The sequence below is a fragment of the Theropithecus gelada genome, chromosome 14 (assembly GCF_003255815.1).
Source record: "Theropithecus gelada isolate Dixy chromosome 14, Tgel_1.0, whole genome shotgun sequence".
In the NCBI taxonomy this organism is placed as follows: domain Eukaryota; kingdom Metazoa; phylum Chordata; class Mammalia; order Primates; family Cercopithecidae; genus Theropithecus; species Theropithecus gelada.
The window spans coordinates 65,842,395-65,869,834 of NC_037682.1; the positions used below are offsets into that span (position 1 = coordinate 65,842,395).

Here is a 27,440-nt window from a genome sequence, read left to right on the forward strand (position 1 = left end):
TTTTTAGACAGAGTTTCGCTTGTTGCCCAGTCTGGAGTGCAGTGATGCCAGCTTGGCTCACTGCAACCTCCCCATCCCAGGCTCATGCGATCATTGTGCCTCAGTCTCTCAAGTAGCTGGGATCATAGGCGTGCACCACCACATACAACTAATTTTTTTATTTTTTAGTAGAGATGGGGTTTTGCTGTGTTGGCCAGGCTGGTCTTAAACTGGCCACAAGTGATCTGCCTACCTTGGCCTCCCAAAGTGCTGGGATTACAGATAGCCAATGCACCTGGCCCAAGTTTTAAGTTTTGATATTTCTTTATTAAAAACATTTTGCCAGATTACATGCTGATGTTTTAGCAAACACACACATTAACCTAAGTACATAAATGGTTTACTTCTGTGATGTAGGAAAAGGGGTACGTTGAGAGGGAATAAAAACAATATTCAGAGCCTTCCTCACATTACTGAAGAACTCATCACCTCCTGAAGAACTGAGAGATTTAAGAAGTCAGAATGGCCTACAAATCTGGGGAGTCCAGGAGCCAAAGGAGTCTAGAGGAACAGTGCAAGCTTCACCTCAGATCTGGCCATCACTTTGAAGGTGTGGGGCACAGGAAAACATTTCAGTGGAACAAGTCATGACTCTGCACGTTGAACTTAGTTAACAAGATGCATATTCAACATCAGTGCACACCCAGTTTCTAAATACCTTTGGATCACTGCAATTATTGTTCCCTCTACAGAATTCTAAGTCTCCCAACTTTCTTTAATTCTCCCTGAGAATATGTATGTGACCCTTAGCTTAGAGTAAATAGTAGAATGTTTGTTTGTTTGTTTATTTATTTATTTTGAGACGGAGTCTCACTCTGTCTCCCAGGCTGGAGTGCAGTGGTGCAATCTTGGCTCACTGCAACCTCTGCCTCCCAGGTTCAAGCAGTTCTCCTGCCTCAGCCTCCCGAGTAGCTGGGATTACAGGCATGCGCCACCACGCCTGGCTAATTTTTTTTTGTATTTTTAGTAGAGACAGGGTTTCACCATATTGGCCAGGCTGGTCTCAAACTCCTGACCTTGTGATCTGCCTGCCTCAGTCTCCCAAAGTGCTGGGATTACAGGCGTGAGTCACCACGCCCAGCCTAGAATGTTAAATCAATTTAGATTTAAGCTTTTATTCGCATACTTGTTCCATTCTTTTAGCCTTGTGAGAAAGTCCTGGGGTAGAGTAGTGCCTTCTGCAGAGTATAACAGCCCTGACTTTTTTCTTGAGAGGGGAGTTTTTAGTAGATTGAACAGGATGATATATTTTAGAAGAAATGACATGAAGTCAGATCCAGGCTAACCTCTATCAGGTCATGAAAGCTCCTTTCCAGTTAGTTGGATAAAGTAGCCCCAGATTTGGGGTTGCCCATTCTTCCACAGCATGGCAAAAATCAAGATAGATCTCTGATAGTTTAACAACATATATATAGCTAGATCTGATAGCTTAGCAACCTATAGATTGAGTGATTGTCACTATCTCCAACCAAATGACTTCCAAGTTGCTTTGTGTGACTTAAAAAAAAAAAAATCTTGGTCCGGGCACAGTAGCTTATGCCTGTAATCCCAGCACTTTTGGAGGCGGAGGCAGGTGGATCATCTGAGGTCAGGAGTTCAAGACCAGCCTCGCCAACATGGTGAAACCCCGTCTCTACTAAAAATACAAAAATTAGCCGGGTGTGGTGGCTGGCGCCTGTAATCCCAGCTACTCAGGGGTCTGAGGTGGGAGAATCACTTGAACTCAGGAGGCAGAGGTTGCAGTCAGCTGAGATCATGCCGTTGCCCTCCAGCCTGGCCAACGAGTGAAACTCCGTCTCAAAAAAAAAAAAAAAATTCTCTTGAGTTATGAGATTTTGAAGCATTTTATTATCCAGAGCCATGAGCCATATTAAAAAAACAGAAATGGCCGGGTGCGGTGTCTCACCCTGTAATCCCAGCACTTTGGGAGGCCGAGGTGGGTGGATCGCCTGAGGTCAGCAGTTCGAAACCAGCCTGGCAAACATGGGAAAACCCCGTCTCTACAAAAAATACAAAAATTAGCCAGGTGTAGTGGTATGCGCCTGTAATCCCAGCTACTTGGAAAGCTGAGGCGGGAGAATTGCTTGAACCTGGGAGGCGGAGGTTGCACTGCGCTAAGATCGCACCACTTCACTCCAGCCTGGGCAAGAGAGTGAGACTCCATCTCAAAAAAAAAAAAAAAAGTATATATACATAAATTGGTGCCCCAATACTCTGTGTGTGTGTGTATTTAAATATATATAACTAAAGGATTATTGTGTTCTTTACTTAATTAACAAGCAGAGGTAAGGTTTCTGTGTGTATGCTGAATTTTTCAAATGGAAAGGTAGACTAAAAGTAGTTTTGTGTTAGTAATATATGAGTTCAATAAGTAACTCTAAAATGCAGTTTAATCAGTTTGAAGTTAAATTGCCCGGGCCATTTAAGTAAGGTTGTGAAATTTGGGAATATACATTTATAATCCTAATTTTTTATAATAAGCATTTCATCTTTCATAATCAGTGAAATGTTGAGACCAAATTAAACTCCATTTTAGTTAACTAGTTGGCTTAGTTTTTTTTCTCATAATGGTAGTGGAAATGCTTATATTTATAGAATAATTTTAAGAAACCAAGTTGCAGTTTCAGCAGTTGGGCCATTATTTTCCAAGTCTTAAATACTTTCTTAGAAATTGGCTATGCTGCCTCCAAGTAATAGGAGGTGCTTCAAGGCTTATTTTTTTTTTTCAGAGATCTGAGTCATAGCCATTAATTTTCCCATATACACATGTATGTATATTGCTCTCTAGCAACATTAGAATAGCTTAATATGATAGAGAAACTAAATAATTTAAATAAACTTGTTAAGAATATACACCTGGGAATATGAAATTTGCTTTATTTCTTACAAATACTTATTTCAGGAATAGTTTCTTCTAATGTTATTCGTATTTCCAGACTTTGGCTGGGATGCTTTTATGTGATTCTGTTGAATCTTTTCTTTTTTTTTTTTTTTTTTGAGACGAAGTCTCGCTCTGTTGCCCAGGCTGGAGTGCAGTGGCCCGATCTCAGCTCACTGCAAGCTCCGTCTCCCAGGTTTACGCCATTCTCCTGCCTCAGCCTCCCGTGTAGCTGGGACTACAGGCGCCTGCCACCTCACCCGGCTAGTTTTTTTTTTTGTATCTTTTGGTAGAGATGGGGTTTCACGTGTTAGCCAGGATGGTCTCGATCTCCTGACCTCGTGATCCGCCCATCTCGGCCTCCCAAAGTGCTGGGATTACAGGCTTGAGCCACCGCGCCCAACCAATGGATCTTTTCTTGAAGGCAAATGCTTCTGTGTTCTGGTTTATATGGTGAAGACTTGTATCTATTTGGTTTGATATCTAAAGGCTTTTCCAGCTGGGTGCAGTGGTGCATGTCTGTAATCCCAGCTATTTGGGAGGCTAAGGTAGACAGATCTTTTGAGGCCAGGAGTTCAGGGCTGCAGTGTGATATAATTGTGCCTGTGAATAGCAATGGCACTCTAGCCTGGGCAACATAGTGAGACCCCATCTCAACAAAAAAAACCAAAAATAACAGTAAAACTTTTTGCAGCTTCTGGTAAGTCTTAGCTGTGGCTACTTCTCTTAGAAAGGCATTCTTGAAATTGCTACTTTCTTTTTTTTTTTTTTTTGAGACAGAATCTCACTCTGTCACCCAGGCTGGTGTGCAGTGGCATGATCTCGGCTCAGTGCAACCTCCGCCTCCTGGGTTCAAGTGATTCTTCTGCCTCAGCTTCCCGAGTAGTTGGGACTACAGGTGCACACCACCATGCCCTGCTAATTTTTGTATTTTTAGAAGAAACTGGGTTTCACCATATTGGCAAGGCTGGTCTCGAACTCCTGACCTCGTGATCCTCCCTCATTGGCCTCCCAAAGTATTGCGATTACAGGCGTGAGCCACCACGCCTAGCCAAAATTGCTACTTTCGTAGCTTCTTTCTAAAGTCATTCTTCATAGGTTCCCACTTCCCCAGGGTCCTGTTTTCTTTATTCTTGTCATGTAAGTGTTAAGAGACCCACACCAGATGCTGTTATATTATGAGTGATATTTTACTAAAGAGAGGGTGATAATTTTTCACTCTGCTTTTATAGAAAAGGAAAACGAGATTGCAACTCTTTGCTGAATATTACTTGAAATTTATACACAATTAATAATGTAGTCAGCTTTCTAGCCACAGCTATAGCATCTGTGCCTTGAATACATACTTTTCAGAATTGTTTTTTTCCAAAAGCATGTATCACTTCCGTGGAACTCAGTAGCATTTTGAAATAGCGGTTGGAACTTCCCGTAGAGACATAAAGAGATCTTTGATTGCTTAATAAGACCTGAAAGACCTTCCTTATGATGATTCCTTAGGATTCTTAAAAGCTCTAAGATATTTTCTAATTAGATTTTTGCTGAATGTGTTATGGAGTTAAAATAGAAAGGTAGATTTTCCAAACTCAAAATACTTTGGTGACCAATTGCAAAATAAGAAACAAGATGGCAGCAAACCATATGGACTCGATAGATCTGTTTTTGAGAGGAAGACTGAAAAATCTTTTCTCTAGTAGACTTTGTCTAGTGGGTATATAGCTGTGAGAATTACATTTACCTAACAACTATTGTCAGCTGTATAAATTGAATTTTGTTTTCTTTTTTTTTTTTTTTTTTGAGACTCCCTCTGTTACCTAGGCTGGAGTGTAGTCGCGCCATCTCAGCTCACTTCAACCTCTGCCTCCCAGGTTCAAGTGATTCTTGTGCCTCAGCCTCCCAAGTAGCTGGAATTACAGGCATCTGCCACCACACCCTGCTAATTTTTGTATTTTAGTATAGACAGGGTTTCGCTATGTTGGTTAGGCTGGTCTTAAACTCCTGGCCTCGAGTGATCTGCCTGGCTCGGACTCCCAAAGTGCTGGGGTTACAGTTGTGAGCCACTGTACCTGGCCTGGATTTAGTTTTTATTTTAAACTGCATCTATTTGAAAAGTTACACTATAGTGATTAGGTCCCACCTGAGTTGCTTTTAATCATATTTTCCCATACAGACCCTAAATTGGCTACTTTTTAAAGCTGTGGCATTTTCCATAAACTCATCTTTTTCTAAACAAAGTGAAATTTCCAGTGAGAATTGAGAGACATGGTTAATCACATTGGATTGGCACTTGTACGTTACGCTGAGTTGCTGTAGAGTTTTTGTCAAGGTTTGTGTATCTGAAGTCATTTCATTTTAAGAGGAACGAAAGTATGCTAAAGACCACTAATTAGCTATGTGACCTTTGGTCAGGTACTCTTAATTTATTGGGCACCTATACTAAGCATCGTTAAATGAGTTTTAATAAAACAAATACTAGCCCTGCCTGGATCACCATAGGGTTGCACTACCTCTCTACCCTATACAACTCTGTGTTTTTACACCTGTGCCATTGTATTGTAAGTCTTTTTTTTTTCCAGATATATTCTGTTTGTGTATTTTTTTCTCTTTTTTTTCCATTGTCTTTATGTCTATAATTAACTCTATTTTTTTGTGCTGTGTATTCCCGAAGTTAGGGACCAAATATTCATATTATAGATAATAAAGGGCTTCAAAAACTGTAAAACCGATAGACATTTTGGACATTATAACACTCGATCTTAATTCTATCATCTTTTTTGGCAGGCAATTCCCTGTTGAGGTGTGGTATGAGGGCTGGGTAGATAAGAATGTTCAGCCTCCTACTGGGCTCCCCTTACACTACCCTGGCAAAAGTGGAGCACTGACTTATACCGCCTCACATTGTAGATGGGGGAGGTGGAAGTTCAGCTTCCCCCTTGGTCCTGTGTCACCTTCTTGGTGAAAGTAGGACACAATTGCACCACCTGATTTGCATCACCTCATTGCCTCCTAGTGGCGTTACAAGCTTGGTTCCCTGACTGACACCTGGGAAGGGGTTGTGGGCACCTCAGGGCACCTCTTTGTGCCTGTCAGTGCCAGACGGGGATGGAAGCTGAGCTCACTGCTGGATCCTGATGACAGTACCCTACTTAGCCTGGTCAGCCCCACTGGGTAGGGGAATGGGAGTGCTGCTGCCTGCTTCCATGGGAGCAGGGTAGACGATCACCTCCTGTTCAGCCCCACTGAAACCATGGGGGAGGGGGAGTAACAGTTTTTCTGTTGGTGTCTACTTGTATAGAGTGGATGTTGCCAAGAAGATTTCTATTTTGTGAGCTATGTCCTTCTCAGTCTTTGCGCTAGGGGCAACAGACTTTACTGGGAGTTTTGTTTTGTTTTGTTTTTTAACTCTGTTCCTGTTAGCAGTTTCGTGTTGGAGGCTTCTGCAGTGTCCTATCCAGGATATGTGGGAGGCAATAAAGAAATCCAGGAACTCATTGCTGTGTTGTTCTTTAAATCCTGAGGTCCTTAGGTGGTCCACCACCTTCTTTCCGTCATTCCGAGTCTTCCTATGCTTGCTGTGTCCACGACTTTTCAGTTGTAAATGGAAGGACCTTGGAGCAATGGGACTACTCTTTCTTGGCCAGAACCAGAAGTCATGTCTTTTTTTCAAATGGGGAGGCTAACCCTTTTTTATCAATTATGAGTGAAAGCAGCAGCAAGATATATGTAATTATATGTATGTATAGTGGGGTCTTGCTCCACTGCCCAGGCTGGAGTACAGTGAAGCAATCATGGCTTACTGTAGCCTTGAACTCCAGGGCTCAAGCAATCCTCCCACCTCAGCCTCCTAAGTAGCTGGGACTACAGGCACAAGCCTTATGCCTGAATTAAATTTTTTGTATAGACAAAGTCATGCTGTGTTGCCCAGGCTGGTCTCGACCTCCTGAGCTCAAGAGATTCTTCTGCCTCATCCTCCCAAAGTGCTGGAATTACAGGTGTGTACCACTGTACCTGGCCAAGGCAGTGATTTTCAAACTGAATTCTCTTAGGTGTCTATTTTTTTTTTCTCCAAAGTTCTTGTTAAGGTGTCTACTTTATTTATTTATTATTTATTTATTTATTTATTTATTTGAGACGGAGTCTCCTCTGTCGAAGGCTGGAGTGCAGTGGTGTGACCTCAGCTCACTGCAACCTCCGCCTCCCAGGTTCAAGCGATTCTCCTGCCTCAGCCTCCTGATTAGCTGGGATTACAGGCATGTGCCACCACATGGCTATTTTGTATTTTTAGTAGAGACGGGGTTTCATCATATTAGCCAGGCTGGTCTTGAACTCCTGAGCTCAGGCAATCCACCTGCCTCAGCCTCCCAAAGTGCTGGGATTACAGGCATGAGCCACCATACTTGACCTCTTAATTTTTATTTTTAAAAAAGGGTTTTGAAGATAAAATAAAAAACTTGAACATGATTGCTCTAGCACACTCCACTAAAAATTAAATCCAGAATTTGTTTTTCCATGCCTGTCTTTCATAGCTAAACTTTGATTTATTGGGGAGCTGGGACTCTATTTCTGTTTTTCGAGCACTTGAACATGGCCAGCATGTGGTACCTGTTCAGAACATGTTTGTGAAGGGATGGAGTCATTTATGCAGCTCCATCTTCTCTGCCCTTGTAGTTCCTTTACTCCGTCCTCCATCTTAGGGAGTTTTTTTCTCTTGCTAGGTATCCTGGATACAGCCATCGTTGATCGGGGGAGGAATGTGGTATCTGGTTCTCGAGATGGGACAGCACGACTTTGGGATTGTGGGCGCTCAGCCTGCTTGGGAGTCCTTGCAGATTGTGGTTCTTCCATCAATGGAGTGGCGGTGGGTGCTGCTGACAACTCCATAAACCTTGGCTCCCCTGAGCAGATGCCCAGTAAGTTGATAATGATATGTAGGATTGTTTTTTTTCTTGGGCCCCCTTCAGTGATTGCCTTAGTTTCTCTATTTCTTCCTCATCCTTTTCTGCTCTGTACCTGGTATTTCTGTTTTCACCATACAATTAATATTTATTCTGTACCTACTATGTTTCTATTGCTTTGGAATCTACAAAGGGAGTATATGTCATAGCACTACATTTCAGTAAGTACAATCTAATTTAGCAGATGAGATTAATGCCTATAAAACAGGGGTGTCCAATCTTTTGGCATCCCTGGGCCACATTTGAAGAAGACTTATCTTGGGCCACACATAAAACACACTTAACATTGATGATAGCTGAGCTAAAAATAAATAAATAAATCTCATAATATTTTAAGGACGTTTATGAATTTGTGTTGGGCCTCATTGAAAGCCTCCCTGGGCTGCAGGTTGGACAAGCTTGCTATAAAACATTTAGAGAACAGTAACATTTGGCTGAACTAATTAGTGATTCTTTTTATTTATAATATTCTTTTAGTGATAGAGTCCTGCTGTTTTGCCCAGGCTGGCCTTGAACTCCTGGGCTTAAGTGATCCTCCCACCACAGCCTCCCTAATAGCTGGGACTATAGGCACGTACCACCATGCCTGGCAAATTAGCAAGTCCTAATGCGAATATAATAGGTTTTCAGAGGGATGGAGTGTTCCCGGTTAGTGTAGATAGGAAAGATGTCACAAAAGAAGTTGGCTTAAGCCTTTAAAGGGTAAGTTCAAGTTGAACATACAGGAATGGTAAGGATAGGACAGTGGGAGCTAGGGCAAGGGGTAGGTGTAGGGGCAGTTTGCATTACAGCTTGGACATGAAACTGAGTGTTATATAAAAAGATACGCTTGGCTGGGCTAGAAAGTTGAATTAAGAGGGGTAGTAGTAGGAAATGGGTTGAATAGCTGTGGTGAGAGGCTAATAAAGGTCCTAATAAGGCAACTTTCATTCTTATTTTCCCATAATAATAGTTGCATCTTTGTTCCATAGGACAATTTTTTTTTTGAAACGGAGTCTTGCTCTGTCGCCCAGGCTGGAGTGCTGTGGCACAATTCCGGCTCACGGCAAGCTCTAGTTCCTGGGTTCACACCATTCTCCTGCCTTAGCCTCCCAAGAAACTGGGACTATAGGCGCGTGCCACCACGCCTGGCTAATTTTTTGTATTTTTTAGTAGAGACAGGGTTTCACCATGTTAGCCAGCATGGGACAATTTTGTTTTTTTTCTACCATTGTCTTAGCCCTTCACATTTAAAAAAATATACCTTATTTTTTAGGGCCATTTTAGGTTCACAGCAAAATTTAGCAGAAAGTACAGGGGGCTGGGCGTGGTAGCTCACGCCTATAATCCCAGCACATTGGGAGGCCAAGGAGGGCGAATCACAAGGTCAGGATTTTGAGACCAGTCTGGCCAACATAGTGAAACCCTGTCTCTACTAAAAATACAAAAGTTTAGCCGGGTGTGGTGGTGTGTGTCTGTAATCCCAGCTACTCGGGAGGCTAAGGCAGGAGAATCGTGTGAACCTGGGAAGCTGAAGTTGCAGTGAGCTGAGATTGCACCATTGCACTCCAGCCTAGGTGACAGTGTGAGCCTCTGTCTCAAAAAAAAAAAAGTACAGGGAGTTCTTATATACCTTTTGCCTTACCCACCCACACATAGCCCTCCTTACTATCAACATCCCCCACCAGAGTGGTACATTTGTTGCAGCTGATGAACCTACATGACACATTATTATCATCCAAAGTTCAGAGTTTAAGACTCATTCTTGGCGTTATACATCCTATAGGGTCTGACAAATGTACAGTGACATGTATTCACCATTGTAGTATCATACATAGTAGTTTCTTAGCCCTAATAATCCTCTGTACTCTGTTCAAGCAGTTCTCCTGCCTCTCAGCCTCTTGAGTAGCTAGGACTCTAGGCATGCACCGCTACACCTGCACCACTACACCTATCTAATTTTTTTTATTTTTTATTTTTGTAGCGACAAGGTCTCACTATGTTGCCCAGGCTGGTCTTGAACTCCTGGCCTCAAGTGATCCTCCCATCTTAGCCTCCCAAAGTGCTGGGATTACAAGTACGAGCCACTGCTGCTGGCCCTAAAGTAATTTAAATGAAAATATTGTTTCTCGTTTTCTGTACTTTTTCATTTCCCATTTATTCTTCAGCCCATTCTAGGATGGTTTATGCCCAAGTACTTGACTGAAATGGCTGTTGTTAAAGTCACCAGTGACCTTCCTTTTTTTTTTTTTTTTTTGAGATGGGGTCTTAGTCTTACCCAGGCTGGAGTGCAGTGGTACGATCTCTTGGCTCACTGCAACCTCCACCTCCTAGGTTCAAGTGTTCAAGTGATTCTCGTGCCTCAGCCTCCCGAGTAGCTGGGATTATGGGTGCCCACCATCATGCCTGGCTAATTTGTGTATTTTTAGTAGAGACGAGGTTTCATCATGTTGGCCAGGCTGGTCTTGAACTTCTGGCCTCAAGTGATCCGCCCTCCTCAGCCTCCCAAACTGCTGGGCTTACAGGTGTGAGCTATGGGGCCCAGCCACCAGTGACCTTTCTCTTGCCGAATCCATCTTATTTCTCTGTGCTTGTCTTTCTGAATTTAGTGGTATTTCACATAGTAAACCCTCTCCTTAGAGAACATTTTTTTCATGGCTTCTGTGATACCACACAACACTGGCTTTCTTCCTGTTTCATTGACTGCTGCTTTTTAAAGTTCTCCTTTTATGAAACTCCTCTCTTCTACCTTTAAATACTAGAGGGCCCCACTATTAAGTTCTGGGCCCTCAACTGTAACTACAGTTTCTTCCTTTGTGATCTCATCTGTTCCATAGCTATCATTATTTAAACTGATAACGATTTCCAAAGTTCATGTAAAGCATAGACCTCTCACTTTTCAGACTCTATTTTGATGTCTAATAAATAAGTTGAACTTACCTTGTCTAACAAGGAGTGTTTGATCCCTCCCCACCCCAAACTGTTTTTTTCCATCTCAGAAAATGGCACCACTATCTACCCATTTGCTCAAGCCTGAAGCCTGAGATTCACTCACAGTCTACCCCCTCTTTCCTCATGTCCTGCATCAGCAACGTCTACCATCTCTAACTTCAAAGTGTTTCTAATTTTTCTATTTCTCCCTCTCCCTCCCCTTCTCTCCCTTCCTCCTGCCAACATCCTGGTCCAATCTATCATCACCTATTTCCTGTACTACTGCCTAGACTATTCTCCTATAAGCCATTCTTTTTTTTTTTTTTTTTGAGACGGAGTCTCGCTCTGTCGCCCAGGCTGGAGTGCAGTGGCCGGATCTCAGCTCACTGCAAGCTCCGCCTCCCGGGTTTACGCCATTCTCCTGCCTCAGCCTCCCGAGTAGCTGGGACTACAGGCGCCGGCCACCGCGCCCGGCTAGTTTTTTGTATTTTTTAGTAGAGACGGGGTTTCACCGCGTTAGCCAGGATGGTCTCGATCTCCTGACCTCGTGATCCGCCCGTCTCGGCCTCCCAAAGTGCTGGGATTACAGGCTTGAGCCACCGCGCCCGGCCGAGCCATTCTTTTCAGAGCAATCATTGTGGTCATTTAAGAAAATCGTGCCGGGTGTGGTGGCTCACGCCTGTAATCCCAGCACTTTGGGAGGCCGAGGTGGGGAGATCACAAGGTCAGGAGATCGAGACCAACCTGGCTAACACAGTGAAACCCTGTCTCTACTAAAAATACAAAAAATTAGCCGGGGGTGGTGGTGGGTGCCTGTAGTCCCAGCTACTCGGGAGGCTGAGGCAGGAGAATGGCATGAACCTGGGAGGCGGAGGTTGCAGTGAGCCGAGATCGCGCCATTGCACTCCAGCCTGGGTGACAGAGCGAGACTCCATCTCCAAAAAAAAAAAGAAAAAGAAAATCATAAGTCATGTCATGCTCCTGCTTAGAACTCTCCAGTGGCTTCCCTTTGTACATGTTGAAATCCTAACCCCTTACATGGCTTACAACAAGCTCTTATACTTTCTGACCCCTGCACTTCTCTCCAGTCTCATGTCATACCATCCTCAGCCAGGCCCACTACATTTCAACTACAGGCCTTCAGTTTCTTCTTTCAGTACAGTGGACTCTCCCAGTCTCTGGACTTTGCCTTCTTTTTTTTTTTTTTTTTTTAAATTGAGACAGTCTCCCTCTGTCACCCAGACTGGAATGCAGTGGCACATTCTTGGCTCACTGCAACCTCCACCTCCTGGGTTCAAGCAATTTTCCTGCCTCAGACTCCCGAGTAGCTGGGATTACAGGCATGTACCACCACACCCAGCTATTTTTTGTATTTTCAGTAGAGATGGGGTTTTGCCATGTTGGCCAGGCTGGTCTTGAACTCCTCACCTCAAGTGATCTACCCGCCTCGGGCTCCCAAAGTGCTGGGATTACAGGCGTGACCCACCACACCTGGCCTGACTCTGCCTTCTTTTTCCCTTAGTCTGGAATATACTCCTGCAGCTCTTCACATAACTGGTTTCTGTTCACCTTTCAGATCTCACCATTCAGTTGAAAAGTTACTTCCACAGAGGATTTTTAAAGTTAAAGTTTAGGCTGGACGTGGTGGCTCACACCTGTAAACCCAGCACTTTGGGAGGCTGAGGTGGGCGAATTGCTTGAGCCCAGGAGTTTGAGACTAGCCTGGGCAACATAGTGAGACCCCATCTCTATAAAAAAATTTTTTAAAAATAAATGAAGTTTACATTTAAAGTTACCCTCCCCACTTAGCCTCCCACCACCTATTCACTTCTGATCTTATTTTCCTATTTTATTTTCTTTTAGAACTCATCACTTTCTGAAAGTATCCTACTTGTTTATTTACCTATTCACTAGAATCCTTGAGAGTAAGGACCTTATCTGTTTGTTCATCACTGTTTCCTTAGCAGTTAGAATAGTGTGTGATGTCATCACATAGAAGATGAAGGTAAAAAAAGAAAAAGAAAAAAAGAATAGTGCCTGATACATAGTAGGCCCTAAAGAAATATTTGGTGAGTGAATGAATACATTTCATTTTCTCCAGGCTGTAAGATCTTTGAGGTCAGAGACTATATTTTCCAGCATTGTATCCCTGCTCCTAGTGTGGTGTCTTCTCACGGTACAAACAACTTAGTTATTTTAAAAGTTGGGTTTATTGCCAGCCATGGTGTGCACACCTGTAGTCCCAGCTACTCAGGAGGCTGAGGCGGGAGGATTGCTCGCGCCCAGGGATTCAAGGCTGTGGGGTGCTATATTTGTTCTTGTGAATGGCCCATGCGCTTCAGCCTGGACAACATACTAGACCCTGTCTCAAAAAAGAGTACACACACACACATTTTAAAAATACATTTGGATTTACTGAGGTATCTTTTACATATGGTAAAAGTCACCCTTTTCCTTGGCTACTGGATACCATTAAAAAACATTTTTAAAATGTAAAAATAAAGTCAGTCTTTTTAATTGTATAGTTCTGTGAGTTTTGTCAAATATATCCAGTTTATAAATAATACCACAGTGAGATACAGAACATAATAAATGTTTGCTTTGTAGTAAGTGAATCGCTAACAAAATCAGTAATCAACCATCAGTATTGGTGCTGTGTGGGCCCTGCCAGCTGATCAGCCTCACTGTTATTAACATAGTTCATTTGTCATGCAGGTGAACGGGAGGTTGGAACAGAGGCAAAAATGCTGCTGTTGGCCCGGGAAGATAAGAAACTTCAGTGCTTGGGACTACAGAGCAGGCAGCCGGCAAGTGGTTCCTATATGGCCTTTGAACTCTGAGGCAACCTGGGTCATTCTGTTTCTTAGAAGGCTATTTTGGAAACATTTCTACTTGCTCCCTGTGTTCACTTTTGAGAAAGCTGCCTGAGTAAGAGGAAGTACAGCATAATGATTAAGAGTGTGGGATTTGGAATAAGGGCAACATTTAAATCCCTGTTTGTTTGTTTGTTTGTTTTTTGATACAGAGTCTCACTCTGTCGCCCAGGCTGGAGTGCAGTGGTGCAATCTCGGTTCAGCTTACTGCAACCTCCGCCTCCTAGGTTCAAGTGATTCTCCTGCGTCAGCCTCCCGAGTAGCTGGGATTACAGGCCTACCACCATGCCTGGCTAATTTTTATATTTTTAGTAGAGACGGGGTTTCATCATGTTGGCCAGACTAGTCTCAAACTCCTGACCCGTGTGATCTACCTTCCTTGACCTCACACCTGGGAGTACAGGTGTGAGCCACTGCACCCGGCCCTAAATCCCAGTTCTTGTGCAACACTTGCAGAGAATAAAAAAATAAAATAAATCTCAGTTCTTATGTGAATACTTAATGATTCCAGCATTGGACAAGTTACTTAACCTCTCTGAGCCTGCTTCCTCATCACTAAACTGGGCATAACAGGGTATATGATGAGGATTAAATGCTCTACTGTTTTGTGATCTTTGTTAAGTCACTTTCCTTCTCTGGGCCTTAGTGTGCTATATGTAAAATGATGAAGTTGTATAGATTTTCTTTCTTTATGAGTCCTGCTACCTCTTAGGTAATGTGAAGAAATTCTGAGTAAAGAACTCATGTGGCTGGGAACAATGGCTCATGCCTGTAATCCCAGCTTTCTGGGAGGCCCAGAAAGGGTAGATTGCTTGAGTCCAAGAGTTCAAGACTGGCCTGGGCAAAAAACCCATCTCTATTAATGATACAAAAAATTGGCTGGGCATGGTGGCATGCACCTGTAATTCCAGCTACAGCTACTTGGGAGGCTGAGGTGGGAAGATCACCTTAGCCTGGAAGGTCGAGGCTTCAGTGAGCCAAGATTGTGCCACTGTACTCCAGTCTGGGGAACCAGAGTGAGACCCTGTCTCAAAAAAAAAAAAAAAAAAAGGACTCATGTATTCAGGACTCTTGATCAACTAACAGACCATTAGTTGGAGTTTCTTCCTACATCTGAATTTTTGCTGGGAAGATTATGCTGTTAACTAAATTCTCTCTTCCCAGAGATTAGATTTTTAAAATTTCCTTCTAGCTCCTGTAATTGTCATCCAGACAACTTTAATGATTTGGTTTGGCCACAGGGTTTGCTGTTTTCATTTCATCTTATTACTTCATTGTGCTGGTGATACTTCCATTTTCAAAGTTTGTTTCAGGAACATTACCATTTTTGCTAATACCGCCTTTGTACTTGAGTTTTCACACTGGCTTTTACTTCCAGAGGGAAATCAGGTTTTTTTGTTTATTTTGTTTTTTGCCTTTTCTTTTTAGAATGTTTGGGGAAGACATAATCAGTTTGAGCTAACAGTAAGAAGTAAATGAAAATCTAATAATTTCTTTTTCAGATTCATGGGGAGAACTGTGATTCTTTATATCGCTACTTTATTTAAGCCTGTTTATTTTCCTACAAAATACCCTCCTTCAAAAGGTTGAAGTGACATGGAACAAAACTTACATGTGGGAATTGCAAGTGTTTCTCAAATAGAAGGTTGTCATGAAAAAGGGGAAAAGAAGGAATTTTGTTGGTGAGGATACTGTGAGATAGTGTGTTGAGTGGTAATAGTTGGAAAACTGCCACCTCAGAGTATATTACATAAACTGCTCAAGTCCTTAACCAGCCTCAGGTTCCTGAAATCCTGGGAGTATTTCCTTCTCAGTTTTTGGTGAATGTGTAATTTACCATTTGAGAATAATTAAAGGGGGAAGGAAAAAAATATCTCAAAATATAGTGAAATTTTTCCTTTTTTGGTGCCTGTTTATTCTTGGAAACAAATTAATCTCTAAACAGCATTTTTGCCTCCTACTTGTTCCCAGGTGTTCCTCTTTATTGGCTCAGATGCTTTCAACTGCTGTACTTTTCTCTCTGGCTTCTTGCTATTGGCTGGGACTCAAGATGGAAACATTTATCAGCTGGATGTGAGGAGTCCAGGGTGAGTCACTATTCATTTACATGATGCAGGTCTTCTACAGAGTGGAAATTTTTATTGGCTTTAACGTTGATTTAGCCTAGCATATAGATGACTATTGAATCAAGGGTATATTTTTCCATTTACAAAGGTTTTCTGGTCTGAATTTTCTGATTGTTCTTATTATTCCTGGACTCATATTAAAATATATGATTCATACTATTATGATTGTCTGACTAAAGACTGCTGTGAAAATTAAGCTTAAATATAAACTAACATTTCATTTAAATTGATTGTCTAGAACTTTTAACCTTAAAGAGCTCGGTAATTTTCTCTTACATTAGACCCTGGCTACCCTAAGATTGAAAGATTGAATTATTTTTATTTATTTATTTATTTTTTGAGATGGATTCTCACTCTGTCCTCCAGGCTGGAGTACAGTGGTGCTATCTCGGCTTATTGTAACCTCTGCCTCCCGGGTTCAAGCAATTCTCCTGCCTTAGCCTCCTGAGTAGCTGGGATTACAGGCATGCGCCACCACACCAAGCTAATTTTTGTATATTTAATAGAGACAGGGTTTCACCAGGTTGGTCAGGCTGGTCTCAAACTCCTGACCTCATTATCTGCCCGCCTCAGCCTCCCAAAGTGCTGGGATTACAGGCATGAGCCACTGTACCCAGCCCTGAAAGATTATTTTTAGTTTAAGGAACCCAGCTCTGTTAGTTATGTAGTTTTGATCATGACCTTTCTAAACAGGCTTTTCCTTGGTCTTAAAGATACCTAAAGAGAATCACACAATCTCTCTGTTGCAGGATTTAATAATTTCTACAATTCTGTCCCTTCTTCCTTTGATTTCCTTCCTTTTTTTCAACTGATATTTATTGAAAATAGCTTCTGTGGGCATCAGGCTTGGTTCAAGGCACTGAAAAACAGAAATAAAAGGTACAGACTCTGGGCTGGGTGTGGTGGCTCACTCCTGTAACCCCAGCACTTCGGAAGGTCAAGGTGAGTGGATCACCTGAGGTCAGGAGTTCGAGACCAGCCTGGCCAACATGGCGAAACCCCGTTTCTACTGAAAATACAAAAATTAGTTGGGCATGGTGGCGCGTACCTATTATCCCAGCTGCTAGCGTAGCTGAGGCAGGAGGATCGCTTGAACCTGGGAAGTGGAGGTTTCAGTGAGCTGAGGTCGTGCCACTGAACTCCAGCCTGGGCAACAGAGCGAGACTCTATCTCAAAAACAAAAACAAAAAACAAAAAACAGACTCTGCCTTTGAGACACCTGGAGTCTAATGGTAAAGATGGACAAGTAAAAGACTGTTGTGCAGTGTGATCGCTTGTCTGACAGGGCTAGCCACAGAAATTTAAGGAAGCACCAGAAAGGAGAGGGAAGGAGGTAAGACTGCTTCTCCAAGGCAATGAGAAACATTGGATCTTGTTGAGTAGGAAGTTGCCAAGTAAAGAAGGAGGAAAAGAGCTGGGCTTGGTAGAATCCCATATATACAATCCTATATATGAAGGATGTGAAAGGGATTGTTTTCAGGAGTCTATGACAGGTATGTTCCCTGCATATGAGGGCAGTGGTGAGAAGTGATGCCAGCAGGAAAACAGGAGCTGCTTTGACCTTACCTGCCATTCTAAGTTTATTCCAAGAGCAGGGAAGAAATTACAGTAGATGGTGACTAGCTTATACCTTTTCTTCCATCATTTCAGTTACTTAATATATATTTTTTTTTTTTTTGCCTCCACAGAGATAGGGAATCTCTGATCACTATTATAAAATCACCCTTACATATATATTAAATTGATTCTCACTCAGCTTTCTCTTTCTTTTTAGAGTCCTGACAATTTTAATATTTTACAACAAATCTTAATTCTTTCGTTAAGTGAAAAGGTTAACATACTGTTAATATTGTTATCTTCAACCCATGTCATACCTGCCTTAAAAACTCAGGATTTGGGTGGTGACTTAGTTCATGTTTAGAGACATGCATGGTTTTAAATGAATTACCTTAATCTGCCAGGTAAGGTTCTTGCCAGGAAAGAAACCATAGAAATGTTTAATCTTTCTCCACATTTTATCCTGTTTGCTCTTATGTGATTAGTACTATATACTGAATATGGTCAAGTATTGCTTTTGAAGAAAGAAAGTAAAATTTCCCCTTTCTTTGAATCCTAGGGCTCCAGTACAAGTCATCCACAGATCAGGAGCACCAGTTCTATCCCTGCTAAGTTTCAGAGATGGATTCATTGCTAGCCAAGGTGGGTCCATGGGCCAATTGAGAGAGATGCTTCTTTGTAGTTCAGTTAATTAAACATAGTTTTAAGTGTATAATCTCTGGCTGGGTTGGGGCATGGTCCCCCATGATTCTTTGGCATATTGTACCTATCAATAGTTTTTATCACTCTGTGTTGTGATTGTCTGCGTCCCCCTCCAGTTCAAGCTCCTTGAGGGTGGTGACTGTGCCTTATTCATTGTGTTATTCCCAGAATTTAGCTCAATGCCCACCACTCTTGTGCCCTAAGGGAGCTCACAATAAGGCAGACAGACATGTGAACATATGATTGCAGTCCAGTTTGATAAGGACTACATCAGAAGACTGCATGAGGAAATGGAGAATAGCTAATTCTAGAGGCAGGAGTGCTGTCAGCAAGGTCTTTGTGAACTAGGTGACATGTAAACCGATAAAGATTTCACCCACTGGAGATGTAAAGATGGACACTGAAAGCTGAAGCTTTTGTGTATGCAAAGTCATAGATGAGGCAAGGGGGGCAAAAGAAGAAGGGCACTAGCATTTCCGGAGAGCCTGCTATGTAGTAGGTACTGTGTTTGATGCTTTACATACATATTCTAGGTAAAGCGAGTACCTTCGTGTAGCCAGGACAAACTCTTTGGAATGGAGTTCAGGAATGATGTTGGGGAAATGCCTGGAACAAAGTGTACATTAAGGGACACTGGATCCTTGTAGGAATGATACAGGTGAGGAGGACTGGACTATACAGCCTGGAGGGACTACCTACCTACCTTGAGCATTTCAGTATATCAGTTAGGATGTTTTGGGCTGTTATTTACAGAACACTCCGCTGAACATGGTTTAAACAGTTAGGAAAGTGTACTGCTTCACTTAACAAGAAGTCCAGAGTCCATTTCAGATTATATTAACTTAGTGATTTGAAAATAAAAGTCAACCAAGGAGACTAAAGAAACTTGACAGCTAAGTCAGTGGTATTCTAGACTGGATCCAGGATGTTAAGGAAAGACTGGTGGAAAAAAAAAAAGTATGTGTTTAGGTAATAGCAGTGTACCAATATTGATCTCTTAGTTTGACAAATGTAAGGTGATAACATTTGGGAAAACCTGAAACTGATTAAGGGCATATGGGAACTTTCTGTATTATCTTTAACTAACTTTTCTGTAAACCTAAAGTCACTCCAAAATATAATATTTTTATAAAACTTTTTTTTTTTTTTTTTTTTAATTTAAAAAACAAATGGGCTGGGCACAGTGGCTCATGCCTATAATCCCAGCATTTTGGGAGGCTGAGGCGGAAGGATCACTTGAGCCCAGGAGTTTGAGACCAGCCCGGGCAACATAGAAGATCCTGTCTCTACAAAAAATAAAAATTAGTCAGGCATGGTGGTTCATTTCTGTGGTCCCAGCTACTCAGGAAGCTGAGGTAGGAGGATCGCTTGAGTCTAGGAGATGGAGGCTGCAGTGAGCCATGATTGTGCCACTGCATTTCACCCTGGGTGACAAAGCGAGACTCTGTCTCAAAAATAATTTTTTTAATTAAAAAAATATTAAAAAGATAGTGACTGGGCATGGTGGCTCATGCCTGTAATCCCAGCACTTTGGAAAGCTGAAGCGGGTGGATCCCTTGAGGTCAGGAATTTGAGACCACCCTGGCCAGCATGATGAAACCCTGTCTCCACTAAAAACACAAAATTACTGGGCATGGTGGCACACGTCCGTAGTCCCAGCTACTCAGGAGGCTGAGGCATTAGAATTGCTTGAACCTGGGAGGTGGAGGATGCAGTGAGCTGAGATCACACCACTGCACTCCGGCCTGGGTGACAGAGCGAGACTCTGTCTAAAAAAAAAAAATTAAAATTAAAAAATAAGGTTGGGCGCAGTGACTCACACCTGTAATCCCAGCACTTTGGGAGGCCAAGGTGGATAGATCACCTGAGGCCTCGATATTTCTCACCTCTTCTCTCCTACCTGCAGGCCATTTTACTGATTGTTATCCCAGCACTTTGGGAGATCGAGGAGGGTAGATCACCTGAGGTCAGGAGTTTAAGACCAGCCTGGCCAACATGGCGAAATGCCATCTCTACTAAAAATACAAATATTAGCCGGGCATGGTGGTGTGCACCTGTAATCCCTGGTGAAACTCCCTCTCAAAAAAAAAAAAAAAAAAATCTCTGTTTCAAGGTGATGTGTGGGTTATATGAGGAGTAGGAGGTGGAGAAGAGCTGACTCGTGCTCTACTTTTGGTACTTTTTTTTTTTTTTTTTTGGGAATGTTAGAAATTTCTTTTTTTTTTTTTTTTTTTGAGACAGAGTCTTGCTCTGTCGCCCAGGCTGGAGTGCAGTGGCAGCATCTCAGCTCACTGCAAGCTCCATTCCTGAGTTCATGCCATTCTCCTGCCTCAGCCTCCTGAGTAGCTGGGACTACAGGTGCCCGCCACCACGCCTGGCTAATTTTTTGTATTTTTAGTAGAGATAGGGTTTCACCGTGTTAGCCTGGATGGTCTCGATCTCCTGACCTCATGATCCGCCCGCCCTGGCCTCCCAAAGTGCTGGGATTACAGGTGTGAGCCACCGCGCCTGGCCTGAAATTTCTTTATTATTACTTATGCTTACTAAGCACCAGCTTAATACTGCAGAAAATTTGAAATCACTGTTGATAACCCACTTTCTTTTCTCCCACCCGAATTCTTGATCAAGAGTTTTTCAAGTAAAGACATGCTCTTCTCTCTTGTGTATAAAACGTTGTGAAATAAAGGCAAAGTATTGTGTATATCTTGCTGGAAAATGCTGCTTAGGGCTTTGGAGATGGTGGCTGCCCCTGCTCCTTTCACTGTCCAGGTCTTGAAAGACTCTAGTTCATGAACTGTTTCTTCACAGAGCAAGTCCACCACTTGCTGCGTTTATCATTCTGAGGGTTGAAAACTTTCTTACAAAGTCTCAGTCCAGTCTCTTGCCTTAGCTGTTGTAAATAGGCCCTTATCACTTCATCTTCCTGTTTGTTTGCAGGTTTGGGATAAATTGCATTATGTGGAAAACCGGGCTCTCAAGGAACAGGAAAATTAGTGATTCCCAGTGTATACATTTCTTTCTCACCCTGGCTTTTGGAATTGCACTTTTGGAGTTCCTTTAGACACTCAGAAACGTAGAGAGAGATATATATCAAGGTCCTATCAGCTTCATTATTAACTTCATAGTTTTTGAAGAAGACATTGGCCTTGAAGTAATAGATGGCTTCATCCACAGTATCAATATCTTTTGTCTCTCTTGGGGCAGGTCCTTTGAATTGACTTCTGATAGGTAACAGTGCCATGTTTCCAATGAGTTCGGTGTCAGAATCCATGAGAGAAGAGTGGTAAGCTGGCATCTTGGTGGCTCCAGGGTTTCAACCCAGAGGAGCAGATTTTTTGTACTTTTCTACTTTTCTGCTGGGAAGAAGGCAAGGCATAACTTCCAGTACTGATATCTAAAGGCAAAGGGAGTAAGATTATAGCTCTGTTTTCAGAGGACAAAACTAAGACCAGTAAGAGAAAGTTATCAGAAACCACATTCCAGTTAATTATAAAGGAAAAGCTTTATTTTTCTTAAGAAAGAAGCTGCCCTTGAGGTAGTGAGCACCCCTAACTCTGGCGATGGGCAAGTGTAGGCTGTTTGGCCGCTCTGCCATGTGCTGTAGAGGGAGTTCTGTACTGGTTTAGAAGTTGGATATAGATGATCTTGAGGTCCTTTGGAACTCTTTGATTATTAGTGAGGAGATTTAAATTGCCAGATGAAACAAAATAAAAAACTTTTTTGATGGAAATTGCCAAACATATCTAAAAGTAGAGAAAATAGCACAGTGAACCTGCTATACCCATTGTCCAACGTAAGCTATTATCAATATATGGCTAATCTTGTTTTACCCATTCCCTTGCATTCCTCATTTCATATATTTTGAAATATATCATGAGCATCTTATTTCACCTGTCAGCATTTCTATATGTCTCTCTCAAAGATAAGGATTCATTTTTGGAGAAGATGATTTTTAATAATAATGCAAGAAAGGGTAAGGTACTACCTTGTATATGCTGCTGCTTGGAATGTAGATTAACAGATAAATTTGGAAAACAGTTTTTCAGATTTCCAAAAAGTTTGAAAAGGTTAATTAATATCTGCTGATTCTTTTCCAGGTCTTTATATATACAAAGTCAGAAAAAACTGTATGCATAAAGACATTCATTTATGCACATGCTGTCAACCATGAAAAATAGGCACAAAAAAGTAGATAAAAATGTTAACAGTAATTGCCTTTGAATGGTAGATTGGGGTGATTTTTCTACCCCTGCTTTGTTTATTTTTAAAGTTTTGTTCAATGAGCATGTACTACTTCTATTTATTTATGTATTTATGTATTTATTTTGAGACAGAGTCTCATTCTGTTGCTTAGGTTGGAGTGCAGTGGCACCGTCTTGGCTCACTGCAACCTCTGCTTCCTGGGTTCAAGCAATTCTCCTGCCTCAGCCTCCTGAGTATCTGGGATTACAGGCGTGGACCACCACGCTCAGCTAATTTTTTTTGTATTTTTACTACTTTTATATTAACAAAAAGAAATCACCTCATTAAGCAGTTTATAGATCACCCCAAGTTTCATTTGTCCGTGCTCTTTTAAGAATTAGATATACTTTTACTTTCTTAGTGTTAACTGTCCTCTTTCTCCTAGTGTATACACTCAAATTTACAGATTGAGGAATAATCTGGGAACATTTTAATAGGGAATATCTACACAAATATTTCTTTAAAAAATGTTAAGGACTTTTTTTAGACATTCCCTATTAAAAATAATCTAGGATAAGTTTATAAATACACACACACCCTCACACACACACACCTGTGGTTGCTTGCTCTGTGCCTTTGGCTGGCATTGCTAATCAAAGACATCCCTTCTTCCCACAGAACTCGCACTTGCTCTTCAAATCCACCCCAGCTCAGCATTCTAGGCAGCCACTATGGATTATCATAATTGGCCCACATAGGCCGGGCATGGTGGCTCACGCTTGTAATCCCAGCACCTTGGGAAGCTGAGGCGGGTGGATGGATCACCTGAGGTCGGGAGTTTGAGACAAGCCTGGCCAACATGGTGAAACCCCATCTCTACTAAAAATACAAAAATTACCCAGGTGTGGTGGCGGTCACCTGTAATCCCAGCTGCTTGGGAGGCTGAGGCAGGAGAATTGCTTGAACCCAGGAGGTGGAGGTTGCAGTGAGCTGAGATTGCGGCATAGTACTCCAGCCTGGACAACAAGAACGAAACTCTGTCTGAAAAAAAGAGATGGCCCACATAATAAGATCTATTTGCCATTCTGGGTCTTTGGACCATCTCCTTTACACTAGTGATCTACAGTGTAAATAAAAATAAAAATACTGCAGAAGCAAATAAAAATACTGAGTGTTTAAACTCTGGATAGAGTTGTCTCTTAGTTATATCAGTTTTCTTTCTGCCTTTCAGGTGATGGAAGCTGTTTTATTGTCCAGCAAGACTTAGACTATGTCACTGAGCTCACTGGGGCTGACTGTGACCCTGTGTACAAGGTACAGGCCTGAGACAACACTAGACCTGGGTGATTCTCATGGGAGATCTACGGCTTTTATGAGACTGAATCCAGATACCTTGTGGTCGTTAGGGATGATAAAATAGTGCTTATTGTATAGGCAGTGTGGTAGGATGGGAAGAAATTAAGAGGTTAAGTCAGAGGTGACATCTGGGCCAGGCATGGTGGCTCATGCCTGTAATTCCAGCACTTTGGGAGGCCGAGACAGGTGGATCACTTGAGGTCAGGAGTTCAAGACCAGCCTGGCCAGCATGGTGAAACCCATCTCTACTAAAAACACAAAAAAATTAGCTGGGCGTGGTGGTATACGCCTGTAGTTCTAGCTACTTGGGAGGCTGAGGCAGGAGAATCACTTGAACCTGGGAGGTGGAGGCTGCAGTGAGCCCCGAGATCGCACCACTACACTCCAGCCTGGGCAACAGAGTGAGACTCTATCTCTAAAAAAAAAAAAAAAAAATAGTGACTTCTGGCTGACAGCTGTACCCCCAGCACTTCTGGAGGCTGAAGCAGGTGGATCACTTGAGCCCAGGAGTTCGAAACCAGCCTGGGCAATAAGATGAGACCCCCATCTCTACAAAAAATACAGAAAAATTAGCTGGGCATGGTGGCGCACATGCCTGTAGTCCCAGCTACTCATTTGGGAGGCCAAGATGGGACGATTGCTTGGGCCTGGGAAGTTGAGGCTGCCATGAGCTGTGATCGTGTCACTGCACTCCAGCCTGGGTGAAGAGTGAGACCCTGTCTCAGAAAAAAAAAAAAAAGTTCATCACTTACTGGCTCTAGAAACTTAAAAACTTACTTTACCTCACTAGTCTGTCAATTCATCTGTAAAATGAAGATAGTAATATGAAAACTCCTTGTAAATACATTCTATAAATATTACTCATTATTATTATTATTAAGACTTCTGGACTGATTTTCTCATTTGATTAGAATAGAAAGAGAAAAACAAAAGGGGAAATATTTATTGACCAGACACTGTGCTGAACATTTTATATACATTATCTCATGTAATCTTTGTTACCATTTGTTGAGGTGTAGGTATTATTATTCCTATTTTTTCCTATAATTTAAAAAAAGTTGTACAATTAATATCTGTAAAAGTTCAAACAATACAGAATGATACAGATTTAAAAGTCTCCTTTACGACCTTTTTGGTTCCCTTCCTCCTTTCCAGAAGTAACTAGCGTTAACAGTTTGGCACATATTTTTCAAGACTATTTTCAGAGAATTTGTACACTTACATCTTTATGTATTGATGTGAATAATATACTTTTATCTTCAGTTTGTACATAATTGAGACTATTCTCTATATAGTGCCCTGTGACTTTTATTTAAATTACTGTCTTAGAGCTGTTTCCAGGTAAATGCATATAGATCTATTTCTTTTTTCTTTTTTCTTTTTTTGAGATGGAGTTTCGCTCTTGTTGCCTAGCCTGGAGTGCAATGGCACAATCTCAGCTCACTGCAGCCTCTGCCTCCCAGGTTCAAGCGATTCTCCTGCTTCAGCCTCCCAAGTAGCTGGGATTACAGGCATGCGCCACCACGCCTGGCTAATTTTGTATTTTTAGTAGAGACAGGGTTTCTCCATGTTGGTCAGGCTGGTCTCGAACTCCCGACTGAGGCCTGCCTTGGCCTCCCAAAGTGCTGGGATTACAGGTGTGAGCCACTGTGCCTGGCCATCCATTTCATTTTTTAAAATTCTTGTGTAGTGTTCTAGCCAGGTGTGGTGACTTACGCCTGTAATCCCAGCACTTTGGGAGGCCGAGGCGGGTGGATCATGAGGTCAGGAGATTGAGACCATCTTGGCTAACACGGTGAAACCCCATCTCTACTAAAAATACAAAAAATTAGCCAGGCGTGGTGGCAGGTGCCTGTAGTCCCACCTGCTCTGGAGGCTGAGGCAGGAAAATGGCGTGAACCCGGGAGGCGGAACTTGCAATGAGCCAAGATGGTGCCACTGCACTCCAGCCTGGGCGACAGAGCCGAGATTCTGTCTCAAAAAACAAAAAACAAACAAAATTCTTGTATAGTGTTCCATATTTTGAATCAACATATTTCCATTGTACAAATGAGGCAACTGGGGCCCGGGGGGTTGAGAAAGTTGCCCTAGGTCATGCAGCTTGTTGGTAGTAAAGCTGAGATTAAGTTAACTCCAGAATTCATGCTGTTTTCCTTGAAGAGTTGATGAAATCCTCCTCAGAAAAAAAGACACATATTCAGTACTTTTTTGTATCCAATTTTATAAGGTTCAAGAGTAGCCAAGCTCATCTATGAACCATCTCCTCCCCAGAGGCAGACCATCTGTGCTCAACCTGAACAACACTAATGGGTTTGCTTTCCACTTGGACCGATTAGTTTCTCTGTTCTATAGTCATGGGTGCATCCCAACCATTGGTGATTGGGATGCTGGCATCACTATGAGCCAGCAATTTTTGTAAGCACATAATCATGGATGTAATTCTGTTGCCTTCATAAAGCCTTCTCAGACTCCCTGGGACTAGTGTCTATCAATCATAAGCCTCCGTCTTTTTGAAATGGAAGAATCCCAGGCTTCCTTTTAACTGAATTCTTGTGTTCTAGGTAGCCACATGGGAGAAGCAGATCTACACATGCTGTCGAGATGGTCTTGTACGACGCTACCAGCTTTCTGACCTCTGACTTCTTGGAAAGAGCAGTCCTGGTTAGTGAAAAGGTTTGACCCTGATCAACAATGAGCAGAAACATCATCAGACCTTCCCAAGGACCATGGCCTTAGTGTCTTGGGCACCCCTTGGAAATCACAGAAAGTCAGCTGTACTGGCTATATGGAACTCTCATGCCAAGACCTACTTTGAACTGAATAGGAAGGTCACTGGGCCCACTGCATTTGTCCCAACTTCTCCTTGTATAAACGCACCCCAGCAACACAGGGCAAGGATATAGATGCTTTTAGTTTGTTCTTAAACCAGTTGTGTTAAATGTTTACAAGGATCTCAGTACTAAAACTTGTTTTCTGGAGGAAATAAAGAAAATATGTTTGGAGGTGCCTGAATATGAAAAACTTTGTTAAAAACTCTTACTCCAGCAAAAAGTCGGTTAGGATGATGGAATTCCTTCCTCAGCACTCCCTGTTGCCTGACCATAGAGAAGGCCTGCTTGGCAGTAGCAACAAATGTCCTGTAAGAGATTCTTATGCAGGTGGTAACCAACTGTCCCAGTTTGCTTGGAACTAAGGGGTTTTCTGTGACTTGAAACTTGCAGTGCCAAAACTGGGGCAGTCTCAAACCAACATAATTGGTCAGCCTATATGTAGGTGAGGAAATTGAGTCATAATCATTGTAAAGGCATTGGCTGTCAAAGTGTGGTTCTTAGAACAGCAGCATCAGTATCACCGGGGAACTTGATGGGAAATAGAAATTGTTAGAGCCAATCCTAGACTTAAATCAGAAATTCTACGGGTGCAGCCAGCAAGCTGTTTAACAAGGATTCCAGGTGATTCTGATGTATGCTAAAGCTTGAGAGCCACTGATCTAGAGGAAGAAATGGTGGAGGGCACTTTAGTCACAGCTGGAACCCAGGGCTCAAAATGACAAGATTGGTCTGTAGGAGATGAGGCCACAGGGGTTGGCAGAGCCCAGCTAGTGAAGGAGTAGGAATATCAGCTAAGGAGCTCAGACTTCAAGTGGTTGGCAGTGGGGAACCACTGAAGGGTTTTAAGCGAGAGAATGGCATGGTCCTTTTTTCTCTAAACATAAAAATGGAATCATAATGTATGTATTCCATGGCTTATTTTCACTTAATGTCTCTGAGATTTTCCATATCAGTACATGTAGATGTTCCTCATTCTTTTTTAATAATGTCCAGAATGTGGATACCATATTATTTATATTTTTGAGATTATTAGA

General features: G+C 42.2%; 1 protein-coding gene and 1 pseudogene across 6 annotated transcripts in view; one reads left to right on the forward strand and one right to left on the reverse strand.

Annotated features, from left to right (window-relative positions):
- The window catches only part of PAAF1 (proteasomal ATPase associated factor 1), a 52,140-nt gene extending 25,553 nt beyond the window's left edge, over window positions 1–26,587 (forward strand). For all 6 annotated transcript variants that reach the window (XM_025357257.1, XM_025357255.1, XM_025357256.1 and 3 more), the window contains 6 exons: window positions 7,630–7,824; window positions 13,495–13,586; window positions 15,624–15,739; window positions 17,895–17,977; window positions 23,451–23,533; window positions 26,137–26,587. In XM_025357257.1, coding sequence (XP_025213042.1) covers window positions 7,630–7,824; window positions 13,495–13,586; window positions 15,624–15,739; window positions 17,895–17,977; window positions 23,451–23,533; window positions 26,137–26,214 — 647 coding nt within the window. In that variant the 3' untranslated portion in view covers window positions 26,215–26,587. The remainder of the gene's footprint in view (window positions 1–7,629; window positions 7,825–13,494; window positions 13,587–15,623; window positions 15,740–17,894; window positions 17,978–23,450; window positions 23,534–26,136) is intronic.
- Window positions 20,796–21,361, reverse strand: LOC112606597 (annotated as a pseudogene).
- Window positions 26,588–27,440: the final 853 nt, after the last annotated feature.